The sequence below is a fragment of the Macaca mulatta genome, chromosome 5 (assembly GCF_049350105.2).
Source record: "Macaca mulatta isolate MMU2019108-1 chromosome 5, T2T-MMU8v2.0, whole genome shotgun sequence".
Taxonomy (NCBI): Eukaryota; Metazoa; Chordata; class Mammalia; order Primates; family Cercopithecidae; genus Macaca; species Macaca mulatta.
The window spans coordinates 181,666,278-181,688,486 of NC_133410.1; the positions used below are offsets into that span (position 1 = coordinate 181,666,278).

The 22,209-nt window shown below is 38.2% G+C and overlaps 1 protein-coding gene across 3 annotated transcripts in view; it reads left to right on the plus strand.

Moving 5' to 3' along the window:
• Positions 1-22,209, plus strand: part of GALNT7 (polypeptide N-acetylgalactosaminyltransferase 7) — a 152,728-nt gene that overhangs the window by 64,248 nt on the left and 66,271 nt on the right. For all 3 annotated transcript variants that reach the window (XM_015139528.3, XM_015139527.3, XM_078002723.1), the window contains exon 2: positions 12,135-12,595. In XM_015139528.3, the coding sequence (XP_014995014.1) occupies positions 12,135-12,595 (461 nt within the window). The remainder of the gene's footprint in view (positions 1-12,134; positions 12,596-22,209) is intronic.

Here is a 22,209-nt window from a genome sequence, read left to right on the forward strand (position 1 = left end):
TAGCCCTGTTGACCACTCCTGTCTTGAAATTCTCTCCCACTTTGCCTTCTGTAGTATTTTATTTTTAAGTTTATTCTTATGTCTCTGACAACATCTTGGCTTCTCTTCCCACTCATTTGCTCTATCCGAGTGCTCATTCCAAAATTCAGCTTTGATCTCATGGCTCCCATGTAAGAGGATAAAGTCTGAACTTCTCGGCAGTTCTTAAGAGGCCCTCTGAGGAACTGCCAGTATCTCGAGTTTCATCTTCTGCCCTTCTGTTATAGCAAATGATTTGGCATTCTCTGAGCACTCCATGTTTTTATGATTTTTGTGCCTTTTCCTCATGCCCCACCTTACATCCCCACCGCCTATGTCCTGGGGAGCCTCTACTATTTTCAAAACACAGATCAGGTCACTGAGGCCTGCTCAGGCATTCGCTTCCTCCAGGCTGTGACTCCCTTAGAGGCAGGGCCTTTTTCTATAACATGGCACTTTTACATAGAGTGTCTGGCATATAGTAGACCTGTAATAAATATTTGGATAACTAAAAGGACAGTTCTTTTATCTTTTAATGATGCATATAAATAGTAACCTGAATGACAAATAACACTCATGATAAACCAGAGTATCACTATGAATAAGCATTCCTTCTTGAGAACAGGCCTGTTGATAGTTAAAAAGTAAAATGTCAAAAAGTTTATTACATAAATAACCTTGATCTACTCTGACTGTATTTTTCTGTCTCACATAATTACGGTACATTGTCACACCCTCCTAAAATGGATTTCTAGTCATAACATGGTAATAAAATGTTGTTCCAGGCTTTAAAATGATACATCTGCCCTGAAAGCTTTGAGGTATTTTTTTCCCTGCGGTGGTTATTTTTTCAGATTTCCCGAGAGAAGGTTATCATATACCAATCATAATGTATGTGTTGTAAAGCGACACATTGCAATACTTTTTTTTATGAGCTGTTATGTAAGCCATGCTTCAGAGCAAAGCAGGGATGCAGTGGAGGAAGAGCCGTTTTATGCATTTCCAGCTGCAGAAAGTAGTAACATTTCATGTGGCAGTGCTATATTCATTCTCGAGTTTCTGCCCTAGAGGGATAATAGGACATTGCTTTTTTGCCTTTCAAAAGATATAACAAACATTCTCTCCCAACACAAATGCCACATTTGACCTCATTCTGCTCTCACTCAGTAAAATATTTTTCTTAGTGTCATAAGAATTATTGATGATTCTGTTGGTGACTTTAATTTCCTATAAGGTTTTTAGGAAGATTTGGAAATCATTATGTGGTTTCACTGGGTTTGCCAGATGTGCAGGAGGATTAAGAATTAAACTGTTTGCTTGGCTTTGGCTGGTATTAGATTATAAAATGCACTTATATTGGAAACAAGAATCAAAGGATAGGTCTAAATAAGTACGTCCCTGGATTTAAAAAAAAAAAAAAAAGTGTTAACAGTGTGGTCTCCAGGGATTGATATTGGGAATGCATTTTAAAATATTTTAAAGAGGATCAAGAAAAGAGAGAGTCTTAGCTCTTCTAAGTACTAAAGTAGGGTTGATTGGCACAAAATGAAAGTTCATTCCAAAACATTATGTGAGTGGGCAGAAGAGGAGCAGATGTGACCTCATTTTCAATCAATTCAGCTTTTAAGCAGTTCCCCTTTCTCTACCTGATGAAATGCTGTGGTTGTTCTTTTGAAGGGTCTGTTTAGCAGAGTTAATTTCTTATTTCTTATCCTACTAAGCCATTTGGTTTTTAAATGTATATTTCCTCTCTCCATGTGCATACATAATATATATGCATACATAAGTTATTCATGTGTTTAAAATTTCTCACAAATTTTATTTTAAATCTTTCTTTTGTTACTTTGCTTTCATTTTCTTTTTCTCTTCACTTTCCCAATACCTTTCTTATATTTAGACAGGTCATTTTGTAGGAATAATGTGGTAAGATATTTCTTGTAAAATATTGACTATTTTATTAAAATATTTTGTGTAATTTATGATATCTCATCTGTAGAATAAAAATGCTACTTAGGAGCTTTCTTTTTAAAATTCAGGAATTGCTTAGCTCCTAAACATGAAGAGTTAAAATCTACTAGATCCTTTTATTATTTCTAAAAAGTATTATTATCAGCCTTCTACTACCTGTGGGAGATGGGCTTTTCAGTGGCATTCGTGTGCCTTGTATTTATAGGCCTGTCTTGACACACGGGCTCTTACCACTGAAATGATGGCATAAACTTTGACAAATACAGTTTTATCACCTTTTGAAATATACTACAACACAATATACTGACTATTTAATATTGACGTTTGATTTTTTTCAAGTTCAGTTCAAATCAGCTAGAGTTAATGTTAAATATTCACAATAAGAACTATTTTTTTAAACCTGTAATGCATATTTATGATTCAGTTTATGAGCCAAAGCATGAATTTTTATAAGGTCTCTGAAAGATAGAACTTACATAGATTTCATAAATATTTTCAAATTTCATGTATTACATAGACTTCTTAATTGTTTAGGATGATAACTTTGATCTGCTCCGGTTAAAGTCTTAAGAATAAAAGTTTTTTTTGTAAAACGATAATCAATTTGTTGTTTATTTTTCTGTTGCAAAAATTAACCTGTATTTTGGTCCTTTAATTACTTGCTTGTTTTTAAAATTTATTCCCACTTGAGTATTAACTCATGTTTTTCTGACCTGATTTAGCAGGAAACTGTTTGCAAGATAAATTGGCCAAGAGAACTAAGACTAACATCAGCAGATTTACTTTTTCATGTTTAAATAAAGTACTCATTTTCCATGAAGTGCCAACATGATTTATCCAAATCTGAGGAAGAGAAGAAACTAAAAAAAGGATTATTCAAATTTTAGATTTGTAGGGAAATAATGTTTTCACTTATCTCATTTGGATTCCCAAAATGCTAGCTTAAACCAAGCCAGCAGTGGCATAAGATAATAGACCCAAAATCAGTTTATATTCCAGCAGGGTAGTAGATGAGCCACACCTCGATGTTCTCCATTTACTCATCCATGAACAAACCATGCACTGAGTACCTGCTGTCTACTAGGTACTCGGGACACACAGATAAATAATACACACTATCTGTCCTCAAAGAGCCCTCAGTCTGATTGGGGAGAAACATACAAACAGATACTAAGGCAATACAGAAGTGCAATGTTAGAAATATTCACAGGTACGAAAGCAGAAAGTGCATCTGTGTAAACAAAACAAAACCAACCAAACAAACAAAACAGGACCCAGGACCGTGGGAGGAGGGCAGAGTTTCCCAGGAGTTGGTTCCTGAGTTTAAATGTGCTGGTTTGAACTACTGTGTGCTTAATGGTAAATTCACATTTACAAAATAGAACATTAGACGTTATAATGTTAACACAAAGAAGGGTTTTGTATGAAACCTCCTTTTTTCCAGTAATAATTTTAACTTATATGTTGAGAATTGAAAGTTTTTATTTTGTAATTTACCCCGATGCCTTTAAAATATGCAGTACATTGTTATGGTTCTTTAAAAGTAAATTTAGCATAACTTTAGTAAATTTGATCATGTACTTTAGTTTGGATGAACTAAATTTTGTTCAAAATTGTACTATATACTTCTGAGTAAATATAATGGATTTGTTCCCCATATTTACTAATATCACTGCCAAAACCACTTTTAAACTATACCTATCACTGGAATAATCTAGAGTTCCACAAGATCAAACTTAAGACTTAGAAGGTTTTTTATTTCTGAAGTTTTTCTTCTTAATATAGCCTCTTATCTCTGAAACACTTTAAATAAATTTATATCATCTAAAGAAAGTTATGCTTCTCCATTAAGATTGGGTTCTGGTAAAATAAAGATAATATTTCTTGTCAGTTGAAGAGCAATTTTCCTAAAGCCTGAGTGAAGAGGTGCCTCCCCACCAAAAAGTATGTTCACTCACAATGTCCAGTGCTCTGAGATTAAACGTCAAATACTTATTCATGTATCTACTTGAAATAGAGATGACGATGGAAATTGGACACTGGCTAATTTTTAAATTTTTTTTTTGTGATGGAGTTTTGCTCTTGTTGCCCAGGCTGGAGTGCAATGGCGCGATCTCAGCTCACCACAACCTCCACCTCCCGAGTTCAAGAGCTTCTCCTGCCTAGGCCTCCCGAGTAGCTGGGATTACAGGCATGCACCACCATGCCCGGCTAATTTTGTATTTTTAGTAGAGAGAGGGTTTCTCCATGTTGGTCAGGCTGATCTTGAACTCCTGACCTCAGGTGATCTGCCCGCCTTGGCCTCCCAAAGTGCTGAGATTATAGACATGAGCCACCACGCCCGCGCAACACTAAGACTGGGCATATCATCAGTGCATAATTATGGTCCAAAGACAGAACATATGGGACTAATGTGTCAATATTTTTTGTATACTAAATTGAAATAAGTCTGGTGGGAACAAACCTGTTTAACCCTTGGTTGGCTTCTTCAGTGATTTTAAATGCTTAGAACGGTTCAAAGTTTTTCACATTGAGATCCAGCTCCCCATCTTTCACCTGGAGGAAGAAGCTCTGTGGGGGGTTAGAAACAGGGGGATGGCTGTGCATACTTTGTCTTCTGTTTAAAAAGGGAATTCCATCTCCAGAAGGCAGGGAATTGCACTGGATGCTTGGAGCAGGCATCAGAATGTGTAAATGGTTTTGGATAATATTCATATGAGGTTATCTTCAATAACTCAAAGAGATGACAAAAAATAGTTGATTAGTCACCCCCTGTAATCCTAGCACTTTGGGAGGCCGAGGTAGGAGGATCGCTTGAGCCCAGTACTTCAAGACCAGCCTGGGCAACAAACTGGGACCCAATCTCTATTTAAAAAAAAAATGAAAAGAAATAGTTGGTATTTTTCTGATGAGCATGTAGTGTTTTTGGTACATTTAATTTTCCTGTTAAGTCAGGCAAATCATGAAATTATCCTAATGATGTGGGAGAAATTGCATTAAAACTGGGGGAAAAGAGCACAAGACTTAAAACTTACCTCGTCTAGATGTTGTGTAGTTGATCACAATTACTGTACAGAATGCACAGAGATCTTTAGAAAATTATTGTGTTGATACAGATGGGGACTTCTCTTAAGAATTCCAAATGGTATGCATAAAAATCCTAAGATTAGTTAACAAGTTGCAAAATTGTGAGATTTATTGGGAGGCTCTTATATAATGGAAATCTTCCTTTTATTCAGATGACTAGGTGTTCAAAAAGGTGATACAGGCAACTTTTTAAGAAGATACCTTTGTTTTTTTGTTTGTTTGTTTTTTGTTTTTTATTTTATTTTATTTTTAAAATTACTATTATACTTTAAGTTCTAGGGTACATGTGCATAACATGCAGGTTTGTTACATATGTATACTTGTGCCATGTTGGTGTGCTGCACCCATCAACTCGTCAGCACCCATCAACTCGTCATTTACATCAGGTATAACTCCCAATGCAATCCCTCCCCCCTCCCTCCTCCCCATGATAGGCCCCGGTGTGTGATGTTCCCCTTCCCGAGTCCAAGTGATATCATTGTTCAGTTCCCACCTATGAGTGAGAACATGCGGTGTTTGGTTTTCTGTTCTTGTGATAGTTTGCTGAGAATGATGGTTTCCAGCTGCATCCATGTCCCTACAATGGACACAAACTCATCCTTTTTTATGGCTGCATAGTATTCCATGGTGTATATGTGCCACATTTTCTTAATCTAGTCTGTCACTGATGGACATTTGGGTTGATTCCAAGTCTCTGCTATTGTGAATAGTGCCGCAATAAACGTATGTGTGCATGATACCTTTGTTTTTGAAACAGGGTCACAGCTGTGGTCCCCAGGCTGGAGTGCAGTGGCACAATCATGGATCCCTGTAGCCTAGGAAGATACTTATTTATTTCAGTATTCTTCACTATAATACAGGATAGATCTGTATTATTATATACTGTATTATATATTTTGCTTATTTGGTTAAAGGAGGTGGCATCTAATTGGCTCAAAATGCCCACTTAGAAACCTGATAAAATCTTTCCAGTAGGTGGCTAAAACTGCATCACAGACTTACCCACTTGTAACTGCAGTTGCCATAGTATATCAGAAGTCTTGAGATAAAAATAAAAGATATAACTATTAACTATTACTTAATAGGCTGCACTCCATTGTCAAGAGTACCAGTGTTTCAATCCGTAAAGTAAGTTTGGGACGAACTGGTTTACTGTATAGTACTCAGCCTGGTTACCCTGCTTAAGTTTAATATACAGTATTAGAGTTGCTGACCTGGATTTCTTTTAGTGGAGCATTATGATGTCAACTCTACTATTTTCTCTATTTTGTTGCCCTTTGGTTTATATCTTGGCCTGATACTTAAAGAAAGGAAAAAAAAATAAAAATAAAGACAAGGAATAGGAATTCCTCTAAGCGAGTCTATTTCTTTGAGCAGATAATTTTTACCAGAATGTCATACTGTAAGCCACACCCACAGCTTATGTAGAATTTTTATATTTCCATAAAGTTACCTGAAAGCATACTTTATCCATTTTCAGTTCTGCCTCTGTAGTTGCTAACAGAGGCATTGCCATTGGAAAGTGGCCTTCCATCTCCTTTTAGTTTAGGGATATTAAAATATACTTGGAAATGGGTCCTTTCTGTATGGATGACATTCTAGATATTCAAGGACTGGTAAGGTCTCTGTTTAATCTTGGGCTTATCCATTTTAAGCCCTGATTAAGCACAGACAAATTCCTTGACCATGCCCAGCAGGGCTACAGCTCCCAATGCAGTCATCGCTCAGTGCTCTGAAAGGAGCAAGACATGGAGGTCTTCAGTCAGCAGGAAATGTCTAGTCCATCCGGCTGTAACTAAGCAGAGACAAAGAAGGGTACTGAGGCTGGTGCACCCCACATTCCCACCCACATCCTGCCACATGTTGGTGAGAGTCTGGGGAGCCCCAGCCTACTAGCACACCTTGTTCCCTCTGAATTTCTAGAGCTTATTTATTTTTACCACCTCCCTCTCTGCTTTCTGTGCCCATTCCTTCTGCTCCTTTTAGGTAAGTGCAGCCAGAGAAAGGATGCTGATAGGATTTTTCTGATGAAAGGTGTTTTTGATCAAGAGAGTTAAAAATCACAGATTGAAGTTTGGCTTGTTATGCCTTTAAATTCTGTGGCTCATGAAGAATGATAACCAAATAGTGTGCATGTCATTCAAGCAGTGGCCCTTTCCTAAAGCTAAGTCATTTCTCAAGAGATCGTGTGACTGCATAAGCTCATCATTAAAAGCTTAGTTTTCTAGGCTTCACCTACGATTTCAAATTCAAGCAAGCCTAAGTTACTGTCATTTGCTCTAAAGACCATTTTTCTAAATCCCTTTGGATTTATATTATCTCTACCAAGGCATGGCCATCTTGGAAAAATATTACGTATAAGCAGGATTTGGAGGTAAGAAGGGGCACTTTGTAAGTTGTAAGGTGGATGGTGACTGCCCCGACCTTACTTCTGGTAATCCATATTACCATCCAGTGATAAGTGATTATATTTTTCACCCCATTTCCACCTTTATGAACATACTGATCTTGGAAAATTATCTACTCATCCTCTTTTCCATTTCTGTTTAACAGTGATTCATTGGTTTGGACTGTAGAGCGCATCAGCTGGTGTTTACGAAGGTATTATAGTATCAGTGAGTCACAGAGGCATCTACTGATTCTCATTCACTCTTAGACAGAAGGAGTATGTAGCTTTCCTCCTCAGGGGAGTAAAGTATTACACCACTTTATAGCCATTGTTCGAATCATATAATTAAGATTTGATGTGATTATTCTTAGTTGACTTGGGGTTAGACAGACAATTCTTGTATTTGGTTTTGCCTTCAGATTTAATGACATGCAGTCTTTGAGAAGTGAGCAAATTCAATTTTTCTGGTCCTATTATATAGCATTATTAAAAGTACAATGCTGTGGAGGGAATATAGAGTTATGTTCTTGGTGAATTCATAAGGTATTGCCAGTACGGGTCTATCTGATCTAAGCCCTGCTCTCCTATTTTGTATTTTCCATTCTTTATCTCCGCTTTTCTTTTCAGAGTCTGTCTTACCTCCAAAGCAGAACTTTTAGGATTCATTTGTTTATTCAGTGAGTATTTATTGAGGAATTATGTGCCAGGATAAGCACTGGAGATGCAGTGGTGTGTACGATGGACATAGCCTGTGCACTCACAGAACTTACAGTCTAGTGCAGGGATTGGGGGGCCAAATCCAGCCCAATACCTGTGTCTGTAAATTCAGGGTTACTGGAACACAGCCGTACCCATTCATTTACATATTGTCTATGGCTGCTCCCACACTACAGAGGCAGACTTGAATAATTACCACAGAGACCCTGTGGTCTGCAAAGCCAAACATGTTTACTACTTAACCCTTTGAAGAAAAAGTTAGCTGACTCCTCTCTCATGGATAGTGATGGAGACATTTCATAAATGCAATCTAGAGCTCCAAAGCCTTGCCAACCCCCTTGAGGAGTGTATATTCTCCAGAGGGCAGTGGGCTACTGCTGGAATATTGTAAGCAGGGAAAGAAACATGTTGATATATGAATTTTAGAAAAGTCCCTGTGGCTGCTGTGTAGGAAGTACATGTGTCAGGGTGAGAAGCACTAGGTCATAGTGGTTAAGAGTATGGACTCTTGAGCCAGACTATTTGGATTGAAATTTTGACTCTACTACATACTGATTCTAATCTTGGGTAACTTTCCTGTCAGATGTCCTGTCTATAAAATAGACGTGGCAATCATAGTACCTAACTCATGGGATTGATTAAGTTAATATATGTGAAGCACTTTAGGACACAGTGTTTACCATCATCACTATTATTACTATTGTAATCTTGTTCAGAGGTGAGGGTGCCCGAATTAAGGCAGCAGCAGTGAGGATGATAGAATGAAGTGGCCAGATGGAGGCTCTACGCAGGTGATAGAATTGACAGGAATTTATGATTAATTGGATGTCAGAAGGGTAGATAAAAGAGAATAAGAAGTTGAGGATGATTGCAGGTTTTGGATTTCATCAGTTGAGTGAATGGTGGTTTCAGTCCCTGAAGTAAGGAGACAGGCTTGTGATGTGAGGTGAATGATAGGTTCAGTTTTTGATATGTTAAATTTAGCTACTAGAGCTACTAGAGAGAGATGAATAGAAATGTTCAGGAAGCAGTTGCCTATGAGGTTTAGAGTTCAGAAAGGTGATACGGGCTGGGGAAATGGTTGTAGCCGTGATCACTATAAAACTGGTCACTGAGCTTGGAAGAGAATGAAATAACCCAACATGAGGATGGAGTGACAAATAGACTAATAACAGAACCCTGAAGAACACCGACAGTTTAAGATTAGACAAAGAACCATTAAGTCAAAAAAAAAAAAAAAAAAAAAAAACTTTTGGAGGAAAATAAACATGAATTTTTTAATCCATTAAAATTTCCCTCATTGAAATAGTTGAATTTGAAAAATATTTAAATTTGCAATTTTGGTATTAGCATAGGCCAACCTAGACTATAGCATGTATTTCACAATTTGATTTCATGTTATCATATTCTGTATTCTTCTAATATTCAATTTCCTCTGTATGGAACATTAGGTAACTTAGTGGATGCTATGGCTTCTGGATGCTGACATCATATGAGCTGTTCAAACTACTCTTCTGTATTTAGTAACATTTCCTTACCTCCCTGTTTACCAATTCTCTTGAGCCTGTGATAGGAAAAACTAAAGTGGAGGAGAATGTCTTTCTCTTTTTTGTGTTATACTTGTTTCAGCATCAACAACTTGGAACCAGTTTGTTACAACATTTTATAATGATATCACTATATTAATTTACTTACAACACTAACATAAGTAAGTATAATTTTGGAAGGAGCCAGGAGATAAATTGGAGAAACAAACACTTTTTCCATCATCAGAATCACCCCTTACCTCTCTCTTACAGTTATGCTTGCCTTATACTTTACTTAGTTAATTCCCAAGAGAATCTTCAGTCCTTCTTGAATATGATTTCCAGCAAAACAGCCTTCTATTCACTGACTCTGACCCTTAGTAGGGCTCACAGGTTAGGCTCAAGCTAAGTCCCTGAGATGTGCCAATCAGAAGGCTGATCCAGAGGCTTTCTCAACCCTGTACCACACATACCTGAACAAAGGCATCACATTTATACAATCAGGCTGTGTTGCCTTTTCTATTTAGGGGACAACTTGTGAAAAACTTTGAAATGGTCCCAAAAGATGACTGTCTAACTCAGCTTTCCAGCTTATCCCACCCTTTCCTATTTTACAATCCTGGAAATTACAGAAAACTGAGAGTGATGCAAAAGACCCTTGTCCATTGAAATGCAAATTGTTCTGGTGGAATGCAGTTGATTATTGCCCTACGCAGAGTGACCAATTTAACCAGATTTGCATCCATTTGTAAATTCTTTGCAATATCCTTGATATTTATGTTTGTCCTTTGGATTTCTTTTTGAACCAGTTGTAATATCTTACAGGTTCCTTTTTTAATGAGTTAGTTAAAATCTATGTCCCGTTTCCAAAAAAAAATTATCTTGTTATATATACACATGTATGTTTATACATGCATATCACATCTCTAGAAAAATTCACAAGAAGTTGGTAGCTGTAATCACCTCTGCAGAAGGAAAGGCAGAAAAGCTTGATTTTCACTACATGCCCTTTTGGATGTTTTGAATTTTGCATTGCATGCCTATTTTTGAACTTTTGAGAATCAAGTCTTTGCCATCCCTTAACTACTAACTTCACATCTGAAATAACTGACTTTCTATAAAGATTTTTGCCTCTAGATAAACTACTAATAGAGAGCACCTACACATCAACATCATACTTAGAGACTTTCTTTTGTATTTTTTAAGGCAAACTAGTAAACTTTACTTTTCAAGGTAGCTCTAAACCTGTAGAAAGATTTTGGTCGGGTGGTGCTAATTCTATGACTGTAGGGGAATCTATCTGTAGCTAATTCTATCTGTAGGGGAGTCACACAGTGTTAGTGTGGAGGAAAGTGGCAGACCCATCAGCCTGTTTTGCAGTTGTTCTGTGTGCACCTTGCCTCTTCCCCAGCTGCGTCCTCTATAATCCCCTTGTCTAATTATAATGAGCAGCCCTCCCATTAAGCCAGTGATTCTCAGGCTTAGATGTATATTAAAATCACCAGGAGTGCTTTTAAAAATCGAAATGCTTAGACCAATTAAATCATAATGTCTGAGGGTAAGACACAGACATTGGCATTTTTCAAAGCCATCAAGGTGATGCCAATGTTGAGAAACAGTGTCTTGTGCAAAGTATGGTGCTGGCAGAAGCAAAAGCACTGATCATATCTGACTGGAAGATCTGCATAGGTGATGAAGACGGTCCAAACAGAAAAGAGAGGCGCCCTTTACTGTGAATGAATATCCTTGTACAAAGAACCTGTTTTGACCCATGCTGCTTCTGGAATGGGGCAAACTAGGTATGGGGGAGTAGTTTAAAAGCCCAAGCTGACTTAGTTACAGGTATTAGCTTTTTTTATACTTCTGAATTCAGATAAACTCTCAGTGAGTAAAAAATACCAAATTGGGACTCTGCATATCCCCGCCTTGTTCCTCTGCCATTTGGGGCACTGAGCCAGCCTGCTGACAGTGACATCCATCTAATACCACTGCCACCATATGGTTGTGCTACCGACAAAAGGTTATATTTATCACACACAGGCCAACTGGGAAAACCACATACTGTACAAACATGACCTATTAAGCATCTGTTTTAATCAAAGATTCTAGAACTTCTTTGCTCTAACCCTTAAAAACATGCTTTATTAAGGGGCCTTTGATAGAGAGGTAGATTTGTAAAGGGAGAAGTAAAAATGCATCCTTTCATTAATTTTGAAACAGTAAGGTGAGGAGATAGCCTATTTCTTGGTATTTCCTCTCTACTCTGAAAGCTATCTTCTAATGGGAAGTCCTGATTAATGTCCTGCTTGTATTCCAAACTGTTTTATTGTTGCCTCAGCCTTTTTTTAAACCTGAAAATTGGTCTCATGAACTCAACTGTGGTGGTTTGCCTTCATATACTCATTGTATATCCCCTCCCTTTTGTATAGGAAGACAGAGATGTCAATGACCCCATGCCCAACCGAGGCGGCAATGGACTAGCTCCTGGGGAGGACAGATTCAAACCTGTGGTACCATGGCCTCATGTTGAAGGAGTAGAAGTGGACTTAGAGTCTATTAGAAGAAAAAACAAGGCCAAAAATGAACAAGAGCACCATGCTGGAGGAGATTCCCAGAAAGATATCATGCAGAGGCAGTATCTCACATTTAAGCCTCAGACATTCACCTACCGTGATCCTGTGCTTCGCCCAGGGATCCTCGGTAACTTTGAACCCAAAGAACCTGAGCCTCCTGGAGTGGTTGGTGGCCCTGGAGAGAAAGCCAAGCCATTGGTTTTGGGACCAGAATTCAAACATGCAATTCAAGCCAGCATTAAAGAGTTTGGATTTAACATGGTGGCAAGTGACATGATCTCACTGGACCGCAGCGTCAATGACTTACGCCAAGAAGAGTAAGCACACATCCTCTTCTTTCTAACAATGGGGCAGCTGTTGTTTTCATAGGTTGTTAGGTTTAGTTAGATTGTTAGAATGGAGAAATTATTGATGCCTTTATTTCAAGGAAATAAGAGGATCTTTGAACAGCAAAATGGTCAGAAGGAGGCGGTCCCTACATTTACGCCATTGTATTGAAGGCGGGCTGTATAAAATTCCGGGGCCCTCTACATCAGTGCTATTCAAACCGTGGTCCCCAGACTGGCACTGGTCTATGAATTTTTTGTTACCAGTCCACAAGTGAGAAAATGAGCTTGCACCAGGATGTAAGTCAACTATACTATTAAATATGTTGTTTAGTTTAACTGACAATTTTTTAATAGCAAAACTTCCTTGATTTGTTGATTTTCATTCTGGAGCAAGTGCCTTATCTTGTTGTGGAACAATAGCAAACAGTAACAGTGTTCTGGGCATCTCGCATAATGAACTAGATTTATGTTTCCTTGAATTTTTTTCCTCAGTACTGAAACTGGGAATTGAAACACTTGACTATCAGCAAAAGGAACACTCAGATAGATAAAACTCTGACCTAAGCTTTCCAATTCTTTTCACGTAGTATGATTTTTAAATGAAAGATTTTCAGCTCTTAACTTTTGATGGATAGTGATTACTGAATGAACTCAAAACTTTTCTCTTTCAGTTTATTCAATAACTCGTTCTACTACTATAGGATCTACATAGCTTTCATGAATGTAGTTGGAAATTTAATTCACTGCTACTAGAAAACACGCAGAATGTATTCCTGATGACATACTGTTAGCATCATCTTAATTTTCAAAAGGTTAATACAGCAGGTGCTCATACCCCCATACCTATTCACATACACGTATCATGTACACACACACTCACACACATATACATACACCTGCTCACCAGCATTCTTTATGACCACTAAGTAAAATCCTGTGTCCGAAACAAAGCCATTCAATGGACTTTGAGTATTCCTGTACTTTTATTGGTAAAAGTGAGAAGAGATTAGTGAAATGTGCAAAGAAAATAGGAGTGGAAGTGCAGCAGGGTGATGGTGAGAGATACAACCTCTTACACAGAGAAGAGTCAGAGCATCTCCATGGGCTGTGAAGGCAGAATCTTGGAGTAATTTATTCCCAGTAGAGACTTGCCTAGTCATAGATAGCATTGTCAGATTTAGCAAATAAAAATACAAGATGCCCAATTAAATTTGAATTTCAGATAAACGGTGAAAAAATTTAGTATATGTTCCAAATATTGCATGGGACATACTTAAAAATTTTTTTAAATTGGATTTCCCAGAAATCCAATTTTAACGGGGTGTTCTGTGTTTTATCTGGCGGTCTTAGGAGATAAAGATGGCTGTTAAAGAGTTAGAGCTGCCATATGAGGCCCCTTTAGGACCCCTAACAGGATGTAGAGCCCCTCATCTAGAGTGCGTCTCAGTTATCTTCAGTGTAGCACTCAGATCCCTCATCTCGGTTACACAGGTGCTTTGCAAAATGACTGGTGGCATTCTCATCACTGTAGTGGGGGAGAAGGGAAGGTCTGCTGCAGGCCGGGACTTAGTATAAGGTACTGAATTCTCACAACCAAACTGTGAGAGAGCTCTTACCTGAGTGTGTGAAGTCTGAGGCTCACACAGAGTTGTGACTTCTTTGCATTTACCCAGAAGAATGGCAAAATGCCGAGTCACCCCTAGGTGGTTTGGTGTGAAAGCCCCTTCATTTCCGTCACTGCACACCTGAGGTGTATATCTCTCTCTGAGTAGTGTACCTCAGTGCAGATGTTACAGTCAGAGGGTTAGCTTAGCAATTTGGAAACAGAGATTTTAGCACTTGAACTGTTTATTTAAAAATATGTCACTTAAAACACCAATATAAATATAGCTAACTTTTCAATATAAGTAATACATTAAGAAAATTAAACCATGTACAAGGCTTAAAGCAGAGCACGGGATTTAGAGACATCCTCTGCGCCTCCCTCCCTTAACCCCTCACATCCAGTCCATCAGCAAGGCCCCTTGGTTCTACCACCAAAATGTAGCCCAGATCACTTCTGAGGTCCGCTTCTTTCCTCTCATCTGCCTCCACCTGAGGCCATGCAACCATCGTCTCTCCTGGAATCCTGCAGAAGTCTCCTTACTGGTCTTTCCATTTCTACTCTTGCCTCTTACTATCTATTATTGAGACACAAATCAGTGTGGTCTTTTAGAAACCCAAATCTAAAACCATTCTGTGCCTTCCCATTGCACTTAAAACCCAAACTCCTAACGTGCAGCAGCCCCCATGCTGTGGCCCTTACCCACCTTGCAGACCTCTTCTTGCTACTATACTTCTTGCCCACGTAGTCCAGCTGTGCTGGCCTGTCTCAGGTCCTCTGCATATGCTTTTCCGTCCTCCACGAATGCTTGCCTTTCTTCCCACGACTGGCTGGCTTCTTCCCAGCCTTTAGGCTCACTTGCACTTCTCTAACCATGCTGTCTAATTTGCTAAGGCCCTACTTTATTCTCTATTACTTCTATTACTTCTCTTTAGCCATTTTGTTCATGGTATTTATCAAATTTTATAATTAGATATTGGCTTATTAAATTGTTTATTGGCTGTCTTTCTCATTAGATAAGTTCCTAAGAGCAAGAACCATGCCTATTTGTAAGCCTAGTAGCTGACAAGTAGGAACTCAGTAGTAGTACCCAGTTGGTAAATATCTGTTGAGAATGAATGAATGTATGAATGAAATCAGCCAGGGTTCAAACCTTAATGCCATCACTAGATGTGAGATCTCTGACCAGTTACTTACCCTCTCTAACCCTCAGTTACCTAAACCTTAAGACAGATCTAACAATACCAATCTCTCAGGATTAGCGTTAGAGTTAAATGACATAATTGACTACAAAAAGTCTTTTATTAGCCTGTTGGTTAGAAACCTAAGTATTATTAGCTGTTTTTACTGCTATGGTATTTTCTTCATTACCTTGTTGTCAACATTCAGATGTTTTCAGTTACTATGTAGCTTTGATAGGCTCTGTTGCTTTTTGGAAAATATGAATGTCACACATTGCCTTATCTACATCCTCTTGCTTCCACTAGTACCTTCCATGATGCTAAAGCCTTCATCTCCTTTAAAAATTTCAGACACACTGATTTCCATGGGAACCTCGCATCTCTGAGTCCTCCTTTCACCCTGCGGTTTCCTTCCCGTCTCCTTTCTTTCCTTCTTCCATGCCTTGCATAGCCAGTTGTGTCCCATGTTCTTTCCTCTGGCACAACAGGAGCAGTGCCTAGAAACAGGACATTGCATGTTTTTGTGTATTATTTCTGTAAATATTGTGTCTCCAATAAAATTAAAAGGCCCAAATCTATTTTAGTAAATGCTCCTAAGCCTCTCTTTGAAATCCTATACTAGTGATAAAAGTCATTTTTAATATTTCAAAATGCCCAAATATAATAAATCCCAGAAACTTTTTAAAACTGAATCCAAATTATTTTTTAAATTGGATTCTGTCTCACACTTAAAAAAAAAAATGAGACAGACTTCATTCCTTTTTGAACACTTACAATTCAGTGCAGAGTATAACATAATTTTCTAAGTAAAATTATTTATACTTTAGAATGTGGACAATCTTTGGAATTTTTCTCTAAAATAAAAACCAACCATGAATAAAAATCGCCTAAGTGTTGCATATTACCTAATATGCATATTAGCACTTGTCTGCTTTTACTGGCAACATATTAAAACATATCGTACATCCATATTGTGCACATGAGGATGCACCCTTCCTCATCCTCATCCCTCATAGGGAATGTGCTTGGAGCGCCTCAGAAGCTGGCTTGCTTGTGGCTGGCTTTTTGCCGCTTCAGAACACAGGCCCTAACAGCCTTGTTCTCCTGCCTCTGTCTGTCATAGAAATGAGGCACCTGCATAGCTTAGAGACCAGGCTCGGGCTGTTTGTCCAGCTGTAACATCTGACACTGTGGTTAGCTTGTTCGTTCTTGTGGCTGTTCTGTAGTCTTTGTAGATGAATGTTCTCTTCCCTAGAAGCAGGAGGGAAGTGTCCAGCTGCTGGCATGACTCACACTTCTGTATGTGATAGCTTTGAATTACATTCACTGACTGAGTAATTTATTGGCTGTTGATTGCTTGTTAAAAGGGTAACAGTCTTTTCAGTGAACTGGAGGCCTACTTCTTTTTTAAAGACTTGAGCCAAGAATGACTTCACCTGCCTTCACACTTTTTTTCTATAAAATACAAATACGATTTTCTTCACAGTTCAACAGATATTGAGTATCTCTAATATGTAATGCACTGTCCCTGCCTTCAAGGGGCTCAGCAGCTACCACTAGGGAGAAAGGAAAGAATGCCATAATGTAAGGCAGAATGTAGAACCATTAGAAAGGTCTTTTAATAATGTGGTTCAGAGGAGTGAGAGGTCAAGTTACAGGGGAGTCGGAAAAGGATACTTTGCCAGGCATGGTGGCTCATGCCTGTAATCCCAGCACTTTGGGAGGCCGAGGTGGGCTGATCGCATGAGTCCAGGAGTTCAAGACCAGCCTGGGCAACATGGTAAAACCCCGTCTCTACCAAAAATACAAAAAAACCAGCTGGGCGTGGTGGTGCATCCCTGTGGCCCCATCTACTTGGGAGGCTGACGTGAGAGGATTCCTTGAGCCTAGGAGGCAGAGGTTGCAGTGAGCCGAGATCACGCCACTGCACTCCAGCCTGAGTGATAGAGTAAGAGCCCATCTCAAAAAAAAAAAAAAAAAAAAAAAAAAGAAAAGAAAATGATAGTTGAGGGGAATACTAGGGAAGACCCTGAAGGATGCGTAGGGTGTCTTTAGGAAAAGGGCACATGAACATGTAGTAGAAGACATGAACACATAGTTCATGGATCCGGTTTCCTTGGATCTGGAGCTATGTGGAGAGAAATACAGCTGGGAAGATAGTAGGGCATTGGAAGACTACATGCCATTCACAGAGCCTACATTGAATCTGGTATTTGGGAAGACCTATTGAAGGTTTATAAAGAGAACTTTGGGGATTTCAAACTAGTAGAGGTGTTAGAGTAGATTAGGGGGTGGAGACTTGTTAGAGGGTTAGTGGCATTCGAGTGGGATCTCCAGTGGAGGTTATAGAACCGAGGATATTCAATGTAAGAGAACAAAAGAGTTAGAAGCAGTAGGCTTTGGGAGGTGATGGAGTGGACGGGGAAATCAAAGATAAATCCAAGGCTTTGAAGCTCAGTAACACAAAGAGGAGTGGTGCCATTAACAGAAAGAGGCTGGTTAGGATAGAACAAGCCACTCTGCCCAAAACTCATTTACCTGAACTGGTCTGCCCCCTGGTTTAGATGAATTCATGCAGAGCCAGTGAGGATGAGGAGCCTGTTTATGGGAAGAAGTAGAAAGTTCTATTTGTAGATAGGTTAGATTTTCTTCTGATAAAGTTTGGGATTTTATTTCTTTTTACTGTGAACTGCTGACGCAAACACTTGGAAATTATTCTTACCCTTTTTTTCTGCCCAACAAAGCAGACAATCAGAGTTATTTTGATTCAAACAAGTGAATTAAATGTTTTGACTTATTGAATGAATTAATTTGCTTCTAATATTTAACCTTTTCTCCCACCTACACACCTTTTGCATTTCTGTTTTGTAGAAAGCTATCTTAGTTGCAATTATAAAGTGAGATGATAGATGTAAAAGTGCTTTGAAAATTCTAAGAGCTATGCACATGTTAGTAAGATTGTTAGTATCTTTCTTAAGCTTGTCTATGGGAAATATTTTTTTAAAATACATTTTACATTTATACTCATGCCTTATATGCCAGATAATTCTCCTCTTACCTGAGTCCAAAATACATATTGATTCTTATATTGTAATTTAACCTAACATGAATTGTGTTTGTGAGGTTTTCTTATTCTCTATCCATGTTAAAGGTTCTCTTTAATATCTACCAAGCTATTTAGAACATATTGCTATAATTTATAAAATGGTTGCTATTTTTAAAACATTGATTTAGTTGGAATACTATAGCTTTCCTTTTAATTTGTTTTTACTTATCTTGATCCATAAATTTCAGCTAGAGCTAAAACCTTAAAGCTACTCACAAAACGTTAAGACAAATATTTAGAATATATAGAAATCATATATACACATACATATATGAATCATGTTTATGCAGAGGTATTTGTACTTTGCCCTAGTTTCTGTTTTTGGAATATGTGGTGGCTCTATCTGACCATCCAAACTAATTGATGACAATTTTTCACACACAATCCTTTTTTTACATAGATTGCCCAAAATATATTGCATTTTTCAGACTACAGTTTGGCAACTTTAGGTCTAATGTTAAGAAAACACATTTGAAAGTGGTTTCAGATGACCCAGGTTGCTTACTGGCCTGAAAATTTTGACTCTTGGAAACTAGAGTACTTTGTGAATTCAGGGGTTTTCCAGATTTACTTTAAAATAAGCCCTTGTGTTCTGATGCCTATTTTTCGTCTTCACACACATATAAACACAAAAACATATATACATTGCGTGTTAGAATTTTCTCAAGTTGATTTTTGTTTAAGGTTCTGGCTAACAACAGACGTATTTAGACAAACTGAAATTATTTTAAAAAGCAGGAGTTAACTTACATTACTCCCATTTCCACAGCAGTTTAGGGAAGTACCGTATTTATTTCAGTGAGGCTACAAAAACTGGAAATTGAGGTAATTTGTTTCTCTAAACCTCCGTTAGCAGAGTAGCAGCAGTCTTGAATCCCTTTCTCCCTGAACTGCCTTCTTACCCTTGATAGGTTCTAGATGGCTCCCTTCCCTTGGTGGAAACGTCCTTCTGCTCCCAGACCTCCTTTGGTTGATGAGAGCCTTCCCACTCTCTGATTACTGTCCAGGTTGCTCTATTGACAGAGGATTTATCTTCATTTCCCTCCTTCATCCCTCTATCTCTGCCACCAATGTTACAAATCACAAAGTACCCCTGATAAAAAGTTATAAACTCACATTGCATTTATTGTATTTTCACAGCCCTCTACCCCCAGCTATGAATTTAGAATAAGTTTCCTGGAGACTAGTTTGAAAAATATTTGTGGTGGCACCACTAGATATCCCATAACATCCCACCCCAGTGACAGACAATTTCAGGAAAACCTTGACTCTTTTTTTCTCTTCAGAATAAGTCGTTTGCCCGTGGGAAACACTAACACAGAGATTAAGGGATGTTTTTTGTACCCTTTCCTCCTAGACTATCTCAGTGTTTGAGCTAACAGTCTTTTCAAAGTATTTAGTCATTGTTCTCTGCCAAAAGGTTATCAGTTCCTTCCAAAAGACAGCCTGTGCCAATAGACCCAGACGTGCTAGAGCGCAGTGTAGATCGCGGAACACACGCCCCTTTACCGCAGTGGGTCAGCATGGTCACCTGTGGTAATTTAGCTCCGACTATTCCAGAACCATTAGATACAGGCTGTCTAATGGTTGTATCAATATGTGTTTCTTTGATGCATATTGACTCCTGTGCGTTTGGTAAATAGGGAAATTATATCAATTCAGTGTGTAAGTCTTTGTGGTTCATAGATTTCCTCTCGCATAGTAATGTTTGGAAGTGATCAGGAATAAGGTTTCTCACAGCTAAAGAGATAGCCATAAAAAATTATTTATGAAGACCTTAAGGGGACAAAAATTGTCTTCTGCAGAAGTGTTTTCCTTTAGTGAAAGAAATGGGAAGTTTACTGGCTTTAAGACCCACTCACTCTACTTGCCGCTATATTTAGCTGTCTGAAGAAGCTGCACGTGCATCCAAAGAAACTGAGAAGGAAACTGATTGATGAAGAAGGCTATCCTTGGATTATACTTTTAATTTTGGTGAAATTGCTCTGTATTAAAAATGAATGTCTCCAAAGACCTACAAAAAGGAAAACACAAGCCTATGGGTGTTAAGTTTGCAAAAGATGAACTGTGATACGAAATGCAAAAATTCGTGGCAATTTTAACTGTGCTGATTGGTTTTGGTTTCCTTAGGGCTCTGGTCCCAAAGGTCCTTAAGTTTTGTGTGGTCTGCTCCTATCCCTATTTTTTTTTTCAGTCTTATTGTCCCTCCCTCCCTCCCTTCCTCCCTTCCTTCCTTCCCTCCCTCCCTCCCTCCCTCCTTCCTTCTTTCCTTTCCCTATTTTTTTAAGTCTTATTGCTCTTTCTCTTCCTTCTTTCTTTTCTTTTCTTTTCTCTTTTCTTTTCTTTTCTTTTCTTTTCTTTTCTTTTCTTTTCTTTCTTTCTTTCTTTCTCTCTCTCTCTCTCTCTCTCTCTCTCTCTCTCTCTCTCTCTCTTTCTTTCTTTCGCATAATCTTGCAAAACAGAGAGTTTACTAGGACTACATATACAAGGCAGAAATGCCTGTAATTGCACCTAAAAGGCAGGCATAGTCAGACTGCTGGGCTTAGGGCTATGCTATGAGTGCTTTGCATAATATAGCCATAATATAAAAGGAAGAATGGGAGATATTTTCTATATTTGAGATTAATAATTTACATGACACTGTCTAGCTGTTAATCCAAGCATAAACCAACATTTATATAGAAGGAATATCCCCTACCTCTCCATATTCTAGAAGCAGAGCAACCATTCTAAAAAAATAGACCACTCTCAACAGACAGCAAGGAGTTACATATGGCCACAATGGGGAGAAACTTGGCCCAGTTTAGAGCCAGGACTCACTTTTGCCATAGTTGGCTATAAAACTCCAGATAACTTCACCCTTTTTACATTTACACATATAGATCTTTACCTCTGGAATATCCGGTAAAAGGACCTGTGCTGGAGAGAAGGCAATCTTTAAAAGTAGTTGAACCAGGTTAGAGGCAATTAGGGGAGGCTTCCTTCCTCTCATTCAGAGTTTAAAATTGACTTCAACTCCTTAATCTATAGGAATCATTAAGACAAGTCATTGGAGAGAGCTGTAAAGCAGGATCATAAACACCAGTTTTTTTTCTTCAGAAAGGATTGTAGAAGTAGTAATATGAATAATGGTTGAATAATTGTTATATAACTTCTTGAATGCAGTTATAAATATGTTAATTATCTTTGTTCATTTTAAGCTGAATATGTAAAAGGTGCACTTGGTGTATCATAAATAGATTTAGTCTTTCATCATTTTTTCAAGATATAAGTTGAAAGTGCTAAGAAGGAAAAATGGCTTAACACCAAAGCCAAGCTAATTACATGAGTTAACATTATATAAATAATATAGTTTAATTACATTCAGTAAACTTTTAGTCTGTCACTGGGAAATGACCTGTAGCTTTGCTTCCCTCTTCACTGAATCCTAGGGGAGATTCCACTCTTCAAAATGTAGCTATTGTGTAGGAGGAAAATCACATTTTTAATAGCCTGGTGACTTATTTTAGAATGAACACTGCCATTTTAATCAAATGGAAAATATCCGTGCATTCTCCAGAATAGAAAGGCCCAGTGAGCAAACCAAAACCATGATAAGGGCTCTAGAGAACAATTTGAGAATCTAAACTCCGCATTCCTAAGACCCTGGAGATTCACAACTGGCACTTTAAAGGAAAGCATTGTAGTCTTCAGTAGAAGGATGTACTTCATC